The 13,431-nt window shown below is 57.7% G+C and overlaps 1 protein-coding gene across 1 annotated transcript; it reads right to left on the bottom strand.

Annotated features, from left to right (window-relative positions):
- Window positions 1-2,799: 2,799 nt before the first annotated feature.
- Window positions 2,800-12,805, bottom strand: TUBB4A (tubulin beta 4A class IVa). Its single transcript, XM_054012328.1, has 4 exons — window positions 12,686-12,805; window positions 6,459-6,567; window positions 5,609-5,719; window positions 2,800-4,457 (listed from the first exon to the last, which is right to left on the bottom strand). Exons 1-4 carry the CDS (start codon window positions 12,740-12,742, stop codon window positions 3,400-3,402), a joined length of 1,335 nt encoding a protein of 444 aa, XP_053868303.1. The 5' UTR covers window positions 12,743-12,805; the 3' UTR covers window positions 2,800-3,399.
- Between the last annotated feature and the right edge of the window lie 626 nt (window positions 12,806-13,431).

Below are 13,431 nucleotides of genomic sequence, written 5' to 3'. Positions count from 1 at the left end.
GAGCTCCAAAGGGGAGTGCAGGTCATGGGAACATTGGCTGAACATCAGGACCTGGGAGAGTTTGTGGCTGGTTGCACAATGCCCGCCTGATTAGCGACGTGGCAGGCGGAAACAGAGTCATGCAACGCGCTCCAAGCTGGGCGTTTCGTTCTCACGTGCGTCTAGGAACAAAGGCCTTCACCCTCAAAGCTAGTTAGGTGTATAAGTCCCCTGGGTCTCACTGGGAGTTAGGCACCTAAATTCATTTGAGGCTTTGAGCCAAAATCCCCTCTCCTGGCTCCGACAATTACTATTGTTATTTATTGGTATTGTGGGGGCGCCTGAGGCAAAGATCAAGGTGCCCATCGCATGAGGTGCTGGACCAACACAGAGCAAACAGGTGCTAGAAAGGAGGAGAATCTGGGTGAAGACCGTGTGGCCTGGCGTTTCTGGGCTAAGACCCAGCCTTGTCTGGTGAATTACAACAGCGTTGAAAGGTCCCGTTAGAGCTGGGGGAAACTTGGGAGTTTTCTGCTGGGTGAGAAATTCCAACAGCTTTCCTCCCGAACGGGCTGTTTCCTGCCAAGTTTCCTTTGGGAATGGCCCATTCCTAGATCCGAAACGCAGGTCTGCATTCGTCCCTGAGTGAACCGGAGCAGAGCTCTTAGAAAAACCTCCAGTCTTCATTCAAAAATTGCCAGGAATGGAGATTTTGCCCCGGTCCTTTTAGGTTGTTCCCATAGTTAATTCCCTGCCTGTTAAAATAGAGGCCTTATTTCCAGTTGGGATTTGTCTGAGATTGTCGCCCCTTAACCTTCTCTGTGTTAAACTGAATAGATCCTGCTCCCGTCTGTTTTCCAATCCTTTCGTCATTCTCATGGCTCTTCTCGTCAGAAAACTTTCAACCAGGGCGAGGCCCCAGCTGAGCAGACACACAGCGAGAGAGAGTCCCTGCCTCCGCTGAGATCAGGGCCCTGTTGTGCCGAGCGCTGCACAGACACAGCGAGAGACAGTCCCTGCCCCAGGTGAGATCAGGGCCTCGTTGTGCCAGGTGCTGCACAGACACAGCGAGAGAGTCTGTTTGCATTCATTAAACACACACACACACACACACACACACACACGGCCTAGGTGCTTATAGCCCGCTGCTCTGGGTGGCTTTTGATGACTTAGGAGAGCCGTGCCCTAGAGCTCACTGCCTATTTAAAGGGATACCGCCCCGTTCCTTGTTGCTACACGATCCCTGCCCCAACAATGTACAGTCTAACTAGACTCAGGCTGCCGGGGAGCCTGAACGACAGAGGAGGGACGTGCTGTGCCCCAGGTCACAAGGCAGGCCCAGAACCCAGGTGTCCTGACTGTTTGAGCAGGGCCCTATTCAGCCCATGCTGGTTCTGGACAGCTGCTAGCTCACCCCTAGAAACTGTCACCTTTCTTCTCCTTCTGCTGCAATGCATAGCTTGGCTGGAAGGCAACATGGTCCAGTGCGTAGGGGGTTGAACTGTGTTAAGGTCACCTGGGTTCTAGCCCCACTGACCTGAGGTGAGTTACTTCACCCTTCTGGGCATCAGTTTCCCCCCAGCACCCTGCGTTTATTTAGACTGTAAACTCTTGTCCGTGCAGCGCCTGGCACAACGGGGCCCTGATCTCAGCTGGGGCCACCTTGTTCTTTTCCCCAATCCAGGCTGTGTCACTGACCCCATAGCCTATCCCCTGGGGGACAGAACCCATCCCTCCACTCCTAAGCCCCATGGTTCTCCCTGCCCCCCATCACCTGCTGCAGAGCCTAGAACAGGTGTGCCGCAGTCCTGGGGCCACCCTAACCCAGCCTTCTGTACTCCATGCCAGTGGGGCTCTACCATGACCACAGGGGGTGGGGGGTCCCCTGGAGCCTGCAAGACAGGTCAGTTCCCTGCTCTACCAGACTCCGTGTGATCTTGAACCATCCTCCATCCACCAAGGGGGAGAGGGATAGCTCAGTGGTTTGAGCATCGGCCTGCTAAACCCAGGGTTGTGAGTTCAATCCTTGAGGGGGCCATTTAGGGATCTGGGGCAAAAATCAGTACTTGGTCATAAGGCAGGGGGCTGGACTTGACTCAATGATCTTTCAGGGTCCCTTCCAGCTCTATGAGATAGGTGTATCTCCATATGCACTATAGTGATAGCTTCAGAGCACCCATGGGTGCTATTTGGCCCCCCCATTATGATGGTATTGAAGCACCTAAGAACTTGGTCCAGTGGTTAGTGCCACAGCATGAGTAAGCCTATTAGGGACAACCCAGACTTTGGGCAAGTGAAAGTGGATTTGAGTCCACAGCCTTGGTTCCATCCACCTCCCACCCTACAGAACGGGGGCACATGTTGTTGACTGAAGCCAAGAAGGCCAGACATGACCATTATGCATAGAGGGAGGTGAAAATTGGCTTTCCCATCCCATAGGAATTTTGGGGATTAAAAAGATTCCCATTGCACGGCAGGAGGAAAATCAGGACCTTTGATGTTTTCTGCAAAAAACCTCCCCAAAGAACCCCCCCCCAGAAGAGTCCATAGCTTGGCCCTGTCTCACCCGCGTCTCTGGGGATCGCACTACCCACTAGGATTCTCTTGAAGGTCTCGATATGGACAAATCAGCATATTCCAACCAAAAATGGAAGTCCAACCCTTCCCCACCACCTCTGGGTATTTATTAATTGTATTCTATCAATCCATAAGTGCTGTGATCCTTGAATAGAATCTAGGCCCCCCCCGCAGCCCCCAGGCATCCTGTAATGTGCCCATTTGTGGGTGATCTTTGCGAGAAAGAGGCCAGCACGCTTGCACTTTAATATTATTCAATATTTTATTGTGGAAACATACAGACAAACTGTTTCGAAAGCAGAAAGATCTCAGGCGGGGGATTAGGATTAGGGGGGATTCCCACCCTGGAGATCAATTCCTCACCCTGCCCCTTCCCATAATGCCCCCCCCTCCCCATGAGTTCCATGATCCTCTAGTTTTATTTTAAGCCCAGCACAACAACAAACAAAAAAGAACAGAGCAGGCGATGAGTTAGTGCATACTCATCTCTGGAAAGAGAGAAATCACATGACATGAAGACAGAATTCACTGCAGGAGAGCTGCGTTTCTGGAGGGTGAGATGCGGTGGATGAAAAGGGAAGAGACCGACAGTGTTTCTACCTAGACCTATTACCACTTGCTGCCATTCCCAAACAAGGCCGACAAACCCTCCCACCGCTACACCGACACCTTGAACTTCCCCAACCTACCAGTAGGGGGCAGGGTTTGCACCAAGCTCTTATCGGTTTCTAGCTGGGTGGAGAACGTTCAAGCCTATGCCAGCAGGGGCAACGTGGTCCATTGGTTCAGTAGGACTGGTGGGCACAAGGTGCGCGTGTCAGGGGACAGAGGGAACGGGAAGGTCTATGCCACTTCTTCCTCGGCTTCCTCTTCGAACTCGCCTTCCTCAGCCGTGGCGTCCTGGTACTGCTGGTACTCGGAAACCAGGTCGTTCATGTTGCTCTCCGCCTCGGTGAACTCCATCTCGTCCATGCCCTCGCCCGTGTACCAGTGGAGGAAAGCCTTGCGGCGGAACATGGCGGTGAACTGCTCCGAGATGCGCTTGAAGAGCTCCTGGATGGCCGTGCTGTTGCCAATGAAGGTGGCGGCCATCTTGAGCCCGCGGGGCGGGATGTCGCACACGGCCGTCTTGACGTTGTTGGGGATCCACTCCACGAAGTAGCTGCTGTTCTTGTTCTGCACGTTCAGCATCTGCTCGTCCACCTCCTTCATGGACATGCGGCCGCGGAAGACGGCCGCCACCGTCAGGTAGCGCCCGTGGCGGGGGTCGCAGGCGGCCATCATGTTCTTGGCATCAAACATCTGCTGGGTCAGCTCCGGCACGGTCAAGGCCCGGTACTGCTGGCTGCCACGGCTGGTCAAGGGGGCAAAGCCGGGCATGAAGAAGTGGAGGCGAGGGAAGGGCACCATGTTGACGGCCAGTTTGCGGAGGTCGGCGTTGAGCTGCCCGGGGAAACGGAGGCAGGTGGTGACGCCGCTCATGGTGGCCGAGACCAGGTGGTTGAGGTCGCCGTAGGTGGGGGTGGTGAGCTTGAGGGTGCGGAAGCAGATGTCGTACAGGGCCTCGTTGTCGATGCAGTAGGTCTCGTCCGTGTTCTCCACCAACTGGTGGACGGACAGGGTGGCGTTGTAGGGCTCCACCACCGTGTCCGAGACCTTGGGCGACGGCACCACGCTGAAGGTGTTCATGATGCGGTCGGGGTACTCCTCCCGGATCTTGCTGATCAGCAGCGTGCCCATGCCCGAGCCGGTGCCGCCACCCAGCGAGTGGGTCAACTGGAAGCCCTGCAGGCAGTCACAGCTCTCTGCCTCCTTCCTCACCACGTCCAGCACCGAATCTACCAGCTCGGCCCCCTCCGTGTAGTGCCCCTTGGCCCAGTTGTTACCAGCGCCGCTCTGACCTAGGCAGCAAGGAAGGTGGGGAGGGGGGTCTAGTTACATTCACTCACAACTGCACACTAACTTCTCCAGCCAAGACTGGCTCTGGTGTTTCAACTTGGGCACCCCAAAGAGGCCCAATTCAGACAGCACCAAGCACCCACCCGCTGGAGCTCCAGCCCCTTCAGGGTGCCACAAAGGTTGGGCCTGTCGAAAAAGTACCCAAGTTTAAGGTACTGCCCCTTTCCCATGACTTCAGCTTCTTAGCTGGGTCGGGGTAGCCCAGCCTCTCGCTAGCCCCATCTGGGCCCCATCCCCTGCTCAGAAGCCTGGACATGTCACTGGAGAGCCTGGGGTAACCCTGCAACTTTCAGATCCTGCACCATCTGCTCCTGCATGGATGGGATCCAGACACTGGCAAAAATCCATAGTTGAATGAATCAGCCAACGCCTTGGGGCTCTACAATTCCTTCCTGAAGATGCAGGTGGGGGTTGTTTAATTAAAGTGCCTTGCCCAGTAATTAAAAGCAATTCACACATGCTCTGAGCTTCTTCAGCAAGTTCTACCCCACCCAGGTCCCTTCAGAGAGATGGTCTTCTCTGGGGAGGAAGTCTGTTTTCTGAGAACCCGGGAGTCCTAGCTTCCCCCTGCCCTGAGCCACTGCTCTCACCACTAGGCCACGCTGCTGTCTAGAACCAGCACAAGAACCCAAGGGGTCAAGCGGGAGAGGGACAGGAGGGTGGTACCCCAAGCCCCACCTATAATCCAAGCCCCACTTTTCCTAACCATCTCATTGTCGCCCCTTCTTGGTGGGGACGGGGAGCGCAGGGACAGCAGCCATTACCCACCACCTGGGAGAAAAGAGGCTGAGCTGGGAATAGACTGGCCGCCCCATCCCACCTTATGGGGGGAAGTCAGTCTCCTCCATGGGTAGCTCGTGGGGTCCGGTTCATTAAGCTACCCTCTAGGGACTCCCATTGTCCCTGAAACACAGGTCCCACTGAGAGGGACCCCCCCTGCCAAGCGGTGGAGGAACTAGCCAATTCTAGCTGGAGCTATTTTGGGAAGAAACATGCAGGGGACCTCAGCTCTTCCTGCACTGATGGGGACCCTAGACCCTAACCACCCACGCCCCCGCCCAAGACCCCAGCTCCTCAGTGCTGCCCACCTTACCGAAAACGAAGTTGTCAGGCCTGAAGATCTGCCCAAAAGGACCAGATCGGACAGAGTCCATGGTCCCGGGTTCCAGGTCCACCAGGACTGCCCTGGGCACGTACTTGCCACCTGGGGTGGGGAAGAGAGAGCGAGAGAGAGAGAGAGATCAGACGCTTTCAGGAGGCCGGGTTGTGTCATCCATCTGCCCTGGGAGCTTCTAGCTGGCGGGTGGGGCCAAGCCCCAAGTTCCGGGATTGCCTCAGTAGGCCAGAGACCAAGGTGTGTGTATTGGGGGGGTGGTTCCTCTCCTCCCCAAGCAATGGATTGCTACAGATGCAGCCAGAGCAGCTGCTGAGACCCCCCCAGCCCCCCAAACTCTCCACTGCAGGTGGGTGCCGCCAGTGATTTGCTTCTCATTTTGCAAACATCGCTGTGTGTCAGAGACTCAAAACAGACGAGGAAAGAACATTTGGCCTTGTATCCACCCGCACAAAACCTAGGCACCAGCTATTTGACGAGGAGAGGAAACGAAGCCCTCGAGTGATCTGACAGGTCATAGCAGGGGAGAGAACCCAGGAGTCCAGCTTCCCAGCCCCCTGCTGTGACCACTGGACCCCACTCCCCTCCCAGAGCTGGGGATAGGACCCAGGAGTCCTGACTCCCTGATCCCATGTTCCACCCACTAGGGTGCACTCCCACCAGGCCACCTCCCTCCCAGCGGGACATTAACAAAGGAACTAGTCAGGAAGCTTTAAGCACCCACCAGGAAGCAGTATGTTAATAGGGGAGATCCCTCTAGACCCACCATTCACAGACAGGTTGTGGTTAGAGACCTCCACAATTCCACCCACCCCTCTGGACTCTGTACCTGAAGCCTCATTGTAATAAACATTGATCCTCTCCAGCTGCAGGTCACTGTCTCCATGGTAGGTACCAGTGGGGTCTATGCCATGCTCATCGCTGATGACTTCCCAGAACTGCGGGGAGGGTGGGGAGGAAGGGGTTAAAAAAGTTACATAATCAAACCCTTCCGCAAACAGTTGCAGCCTGGATCTAGCCTGGCAGCGGGGCTGGCTGCAGAGAAACCCACCCAAGCTTATGCAACATTAACCCGCCACAAGAGAGACGAATTCCTTCCTGACCACCAGCTGGTGACTGAATTGTGCCCTGAAGCATGATCATTACACCAGTCTAGCCAGGTCTGCCTCAGCTTGATCGCTGCTGCAGCAGCCCCCCTCCTCTGTGAGGGGGGGGGAAAACTAGACACCGGTCAGGTCATCCCCTTCTCCCCCCCCCACGCCCGCCGAGTTATTAGCATCTGCCTGCCTCAGATCCTTTTAGGAAAACGGATCGAATGCCTGGGTCTATGGCACCTTCATTGTAAGGAGCGTATTGTATTTGCTTTCAATGGGCTCTGCACCTCAGTCGGGGAGATGAGAGTGTAATTTATTTATCAAGCTGTCATCCTAGCTTGGCTAACCGCAGGTGGCATTTGCACCAGTTACAAGGCGGTTTTATCTGTCACTTTCCACAAGCTGGGTTAGTACTTCACTCAGAACCGGCTTGCTGGGGGGAAAGGGGATGGGGTGGAGAAATTGGCTTACCCCATCTCCCCAGGACAAGCGTCTGACTTTTTTAAAATTCCAGAAGTACTAACGACCTCAAACCCAAGGAAATCGGGGCTCCAACTGGGCTAGGGTACACACACACACACACACTTACAAGCTAGAACAGACACTGCAGAGAAAGGGTTATCTCCCTGACATACAGATGGGGAAACTGAGGCAGAGAGCGAGATTAAGGGCCATGTTTTCAAGGGAGTTTAGAGCTAGATTTTCCAAGGGCTCTGCTCCCATTTAGGGTGCTTAAAATCCAGACTGTCAGGAGAATTCACCGCCCATCACGGCTGGGTTTTGAGAACTCAGACGGGAACTGAAGCCAGTTCTCTCTCATCCCAGCCCACCACGAAGCCATCTCTGCCTTTTCATTGCCAGGGAAGGATGAGAGACTGTCTGAGCTGGTCGGTTTCAGGCCATCTCTGGAAGATGGTTTGCGAGCACGCTCCCCTGGGTTCTTGGGATTTGGTCAGTCGTGGAACAGGGCCCCTGGAAGTGTTGGTCTAACGTACAGTTGGGTGCTTGGGTTAAGCACTTGTGAACCCAGGGGAATTTGCAGGGTACTGGGACATCCCGCAGACTAGGGCAACAGATTGCATTGGTGCCACTCTCTAGCACCACGCAGCTGTCTGGGGCCTCCTGGAAGGTACAAGCCCCGCTTTTGTGGCATCAGCTTAAAATACAGCAGTTTTCAACTGGCTGACACCCCCGCTACAATAAAGGGATCAACCCACCTGCACTCCCCGGCAGAACTGGAGGGAGGGTGGAGGACCCAGGACTCTGTCCTGGTCCCCTGCATCTCTCACCACTAGAATAGTCCCAGCTCAAGAATCCAGGAGTCCAACTCCCAGTCTCTAGCCATGAAACCCAGTTTCCTCCCAGTTAGGAGAGCAGAACCCAGGAATCCGGATTATCAGCCCCGCCCCCTTCTCTAGCTCCCCTCCCGGAGCCAGGAATAGAACCCAGCCATCCGACCACACTTTCCCCCCCTCCCTCTAGTCACTAGACCCCACACTCCTCTCCGCAGGGGGGGCCGGGGGCTAGAACCCAGGAGTCCTGCCTCCCAGCTGCCCCCCCAGACAATCAGGTCTGTGTATGTGGCGGGGGAGAGAGAAGACATTGCAACATTCAAGTCAAGAGAAATCGGCATGGATTTAACACCCGTCTATTGTCCAGCAGATTCACCCCCCCCCCGGCTGGCACCCGCCCAGCAATCCCTCCCTGTCATTCTGCAGCATGGCTCTAAAATGGAGCTGCCGCTTTCGATCTCGCCACTATGATGCTGCTGCAGTAGGTTCTATTTATACCCGGGGCTGGCTACATGGGAGGAAGTGGGGGTGGGCAGCAAGGAATCTGCAAAGGCAGAACCCGGGGGGGGGGGGGGGAGAGGGAGGGGGGAGTAAAGCAAAGAAGCAGACACCCCCCCACACACCCCTTAAAAAACCCCCAAGGCCAGCAGGCACCCCCTCCCTTCCTCTGCCTGGCCGCAGCGCTGTCACTTACCCCTCTGCCCCGCCCCCACATGCTACAGGAAGGGGTGCCTCCCCCCGCCAGCACCCCTAGATCCAGGAATAGAACCCAGGCATCCTACCCTCCCCCAGGCACTAGACCCCACACTGGAGCGGAGGCTAGAACCCAAGAGGGATAGGGATGAAGATCTGGGGGTCTCTACAATTGCCCCCCTCCGTGCTTCAGATTTGAGAAGACTGCAAGTCTCCCCTATATTTCCGGGGTCTGAGAACCTGGCTGGCTGAAATTGGGGTGTGAGGAGGCAGCAGGGCCCTTCCCTCGAATTGAGGGTTGGATCCCAGCTGGCCAGAATTGGGGAACATTTCGGGGGGGGCCAAGGATGCAACAAAAAGGGAGGGAGCTGTTCTGGTGCCTGGCTTCACCCCTCAATTTCTGGGGTTCCGTTCCCTGCTGGTGGACAGGGCTGGGAAGGAGAATTGGTATCTTGGGCGGGGAGGGGGGTTGCATGGGAGGAACTGAACCCCTAAAAACAAGGGGTGAAACAAGCCATTCAGCTAGTTTGAGCCTCCCTGCAGGGGACAGCCCCCCTCCCAGCCAGATTCCACTGAACACCCCTCCCCCCACCAGCACCAGCAGGGATCCAAAAATAATCCACCAACCCCCCCCCCCATCCCCATGCAGATTCCTCCACCCTGCACCGGCAGGTTCGGCTTTTTAAAGGGACAGGCAACCGAAAGGGGGCGGGGGAGGGGCAGCGCCAGCCCCCTTTGCAGAGGGGCCTGTAACCGCAGGGGCCCGAACTTGGGTCCGTCTGCAGGAGGCAGTGGGAACACGAGCCCTGTGTGCATTACCACCCAGGGCCAGGCTTCCCATAGCCACACTGGGCAGAATCCCCCCCACCCCATACACATCAGCTGCCCCCCTGCACCATGGCCTTGCTATGGGGGAGCCAACAACAGGCAAGGCAACTCCCCCCACCCCCAGCCTACAGGGAAGGCTGGAATTGGGGTGTCACCGTGTAAACAGACAAAGCGATTGCTTAGGGCCCCAAGCAACTCAAGGGGGGCCCCCCATTTGTTATTATTTTCATAAGAACATGCCTGTTTTAGTGTTGGGGGGCCCCCAAAATATTCCTGCTTATGCCCCCCCCCCCAAAGGGCTAGCACCACCACTGCGTGTCTCTTTCCCGGTTTTGGTTAAAAGCCTTCAGATCCCAGGGGCGGACAGATGTTTGGGGAAAATGCAATCCGAGAGGGCTGGATCTGCACCCCCAAAGCCATCCTAGCAACACCCGCCAGCAGCCTTAGCCATGGGGTGGTGTGTGTGTGTGGGGGACATCAGGCAAGCAGGGCTGCCAGGGGCTTTTAGGTTGACCCCGCAGATCAACTGTCTATTAGGAGAACAGGGGCGATCCTAGGACACCTCCTTCCTCCCCCCCAGTGCAGATGGAGCAGCCGGACGCCCCAGCCACTGTGGACCATTGCCAACGTCCCCACCTGAAGGAGAGGTGACATGGCCTGCATCAGGATGTGCCCCACTTCCACTGGCAGCAGGACAAGTCCACCCCACCTGGTGACTTGGCCTGATGCTCTGGGCCAGCCCCCGCCACCTATGAGCCAACGCCGGCCAGCGTCTGGCCTAGCCACTAGGCCATCCTCGCACAGGGCCTGGCAGGGCAGATAGAGAAACTCAGGGCCGAGGCCAGCCACTGTTCTGAACGCCTGGGAGAACTCCCTGTTCGAGGGCGTCACCAGCCCACAGCTGCCTTGTAGGGCCAGATCTGCCCTCTCCAACCAGGCCTCCAGGGTCCCACTTTTGACCTTTGTCCCATGAACTCAGCGCTCTGCAATCCCCACCCGGCCCGGGAAGCTGCCCTTTGAGCTAGGCCATGGCAGGTTAATTACTCTGGTTCTGAGATATATTTTTTTCCCCCCGCCCCCGTAACAAAGGATTTACGATGCTGATGCAATGCCAGGCAGGCGAGGTACCAGCTCGGCCGATAAGGCCCCCCAAGTGCATGCTGGGAAGGCTCCCGCCTTAAGTGAAAGTGCCGCTTCTGGATCAGTCATGTAGCTACCACAGCATCAGGCAGGGAGCGAACCAGCTCCCAGCAGTCCTGCCTTTGAGAGGAGATTCATTGCTGACTAGGGCTGGGGGGGCTCTCCCCCATGGTGACCCGTTGCCTCCTCTTCAAGGCTCAGCAGGGCTGTTTGCTCCCCAATGCTCACAACTTTATACCCTCAGCTCCCACCCCAAAACCAGCCGCATCTTGAAATGCCAGACGCCACGGGGACAGCACTGTGCCAGAACTGGCAAGATTCCCCCAGGGTGGCCCTGGCTGCCAACAAGCTCCAACCCGAGCCCGGCATTTTGATCCAAGGTGCCCCGGGCTGGCCACGCCAGGGGACCTGGCTTCTAGTCGGACAGCCGGAGACGATGGTGGGAAGATCGCAGGGTTTGAATACCCCACCTGGAGGATGTTGAGAGAGACAAGTGGACCAGGACTCCAACCTAGACAGGGGCTATGGGCTGGAATGGAGCCCATGTAACAGGTGCAACCGGCAATACAGCCACGCTCCTGATCAGAGACAGCCACACCAATTCTTTCAGATTCACTCCACATTTATACCCAGGTGGCACCTCTCCACGGAGAGAGGGACCTGGTACAGGTTCGGTGCTTTGCCATCCCAGCCCCTTGCCACTCCAGCATGGGGCGACCGGGCCAATACAGCGACTGGGGGGAGGGGACGGGGGAGCCACCATATGTTGTCTGGCATCAAACTGTACCTGTCAGGCTTTCCTTTACGAGGTCTGGCAGGGGAGGCTCGGGCCAGAGCCGCAGGGAGCCGCATCCTTGTTTCTAGCCCCTCTGGGATGGGTGGGTCGCTCAGGCATTTGAGAGGAGCAGCTTCCCCAAGGGAAAGGCTGGGCATTATTCCCGCATTGCTCAGATCGCTTTCCCCTGCCTGGGAACTGAGCAGATGGGCCGGCACATCCCTGCCTGCCTGGCCTGGAATCTCGCTGCCACCCGATCCTGCGCCCCACTCCTGCCCCGGCGGGGACTAATTCACCCTGTTCTCTGGTGAATCACCGGCTGCCTGTAGGAAGAACCAGCCGCACAGATCCGGGGCCCAGCAGCCGGAGAAGCCATGTTCATCGCTGGTCTCATGCCACTGAGAGGGACCCACCCTGCCCAGCCGCCCCTGCATGGGGCAAACAGAGGGGGGAGCCAGGGGCTATTTTAGGAGGCTAGAGAGTCTCTGGACTGATGCCACAGAAGAAGAGACAGGTCAAGGCTCCCCCCCCCCCCAGGCGCTCCCTGCAAAGGACAGCTTCCCCTGAAGGGAGCCATTGTGAATGTATGCAGGGCAGCCTTTCCACCCAGCCGCAGTCATGCGGCAATGGCAGATTTCTCCCCCAACGCCCCCCATCCCACGGATCTTCGCCTGCAGTGGGGGGGGGGGGGGGAAAGCTGCATTTTCGTCCTGGGTGGGTGGGGAAGGGCTGGCCCCTGGCTAGCTCGCCCTTTTATTTCAGCCCGCCCTGTAGATCCGCGGTTATTTCAGGGGGGGGGGGGCTGGGAGCCAGCCCTTCTGCCCACTCCCCACACTGCAGCAAACAGCTGCTCGGCGTGTCCTTCTCCAGGCAGGCGGGATCGGGGCACAGAAAGGACTCGGGGTGGGCAAGGGGGGGTACCCCAGCCAGACCCCCCCCCCCCCGATTAAGCACAGAATTACAAGATGTCCGATCAGGTTACCAGCCCCCACACCCAAGCGCCTAGTAAGGGGTCCCCCCAATCAGCAGGGCACTGACAGAGGTGGGGGTCGCACTGGACTTGGGACAACTGGCAGGGAAATCCAAACCAGTGGGTAAAGGGGGTGTCCCAGAGCCCCTACCCGCCCCAGCAGGGTCAGGGCGGAGATCCTGCGGACCCACCACCCCAGCGCCCACCTAGGGGTCCCGATCCCCAGCGGCCTTCATGCCCCCACCCCCAGGGCCCCGCCCTGACCTTGGCCCCGATCTGGTTGCCGCATTGCCCGGCCTGTAGGTGCACGATCTCCCGCATGGTCTCGCTCTGTCTGCGGCTCTCCCCTTAATCCTTCAGCGGCCTCGCATGCGCCTTTAAATGGAGCCCGGGGGAGACGGGGAGGGGCGGGACAGCCAGAGCCGATGCGCAATTTGCGCATGGGCCGGAGCTGCCTGGCTGCTCCCCCCACGCGTGATACACCTCGCTGCGCGCGCCCGGAGTTGCACCCCGGCTCCAGTGCGCCCCGGAGCCCCTCTCCATCCGGCGCGCCCTCCCACGGATGCACCCCGGCTACTTCTCCCCCCAAAAGCGCCCCGCAGCCCCGCTCCATGCAGCCTGCGTACCCCTGCTCCTTTCCCTCATGCGCCCTGCACCCACGCGTGCATCGCCCCCCCCGTGCTCCTGCAACCGGTGTCTTTAACCCCTCCTGTGCCCTGCATTCCTCTCCATGCATCCTGTGTCCCTAATAGCTTCTGAGTCCCCAGGCGCTGCTGTACCTTGTCCCCCAAATTCTCCATACCCTCAACTACAGCACCACCTGCATCCCCTCGCCCTGCATCCCACACCCAATAACCCCATGCACTCTGCATCCCCAGCCTGGGCTCACCCAAGACTCCAGCCATCCTGGAAGAAAGCTGTGCTCTGCTTACCCCCCAGATGAATGTGGGGTTTATTAAGTTTTCCTTGGGATTTACTGAAGGGGGGTGGGGGTCTGCGGTGTGAGGGGG

The sequence above is a fragment of the Malaclemys terrapin genome, chromosome 23, assembly GCF_027887155.1.
Source record: "Malaclemys terrapin pileata isolate rMalTer1 chromosome 23, rMalTer1.hap1, whole genome shotgun sequence".
Taxonomy (NCBI): Eukaryota; Metazoa; Chordata; order Testudines; family Emydidae; genus Malaclemys; species Malaclemys terrapin.
The sequence above is the reverse complement of the archived record's forward strand: the minus strand, read 5'-3'. Positions and strand labels throughout refer to the sequence as shown.

Coding starts and splice junctions, on each gene's coding strand:
- TUBB4A (XM_054012328.1), bottom strand. CDS start 12,742: ATGCGGGAGATCGTGCACCTACAGGCCGGGCAATGCGGCAACCAGATC. Junction 6,568..12,685: donor GCAACCAGATCGGGGCCAAG/GTCAGGGCGGGG, acceptor CCCTCCCCGCAG/TTCTGGGAAGTCATCAGCGA. Junction 4,458..5,608: donor GCCTGACAACTTCGTTTTCG/GTAAGGTGGGCA, acceptor CTTGCTGCCTAG/GTCAGAGCGGCGCTGGTAAC.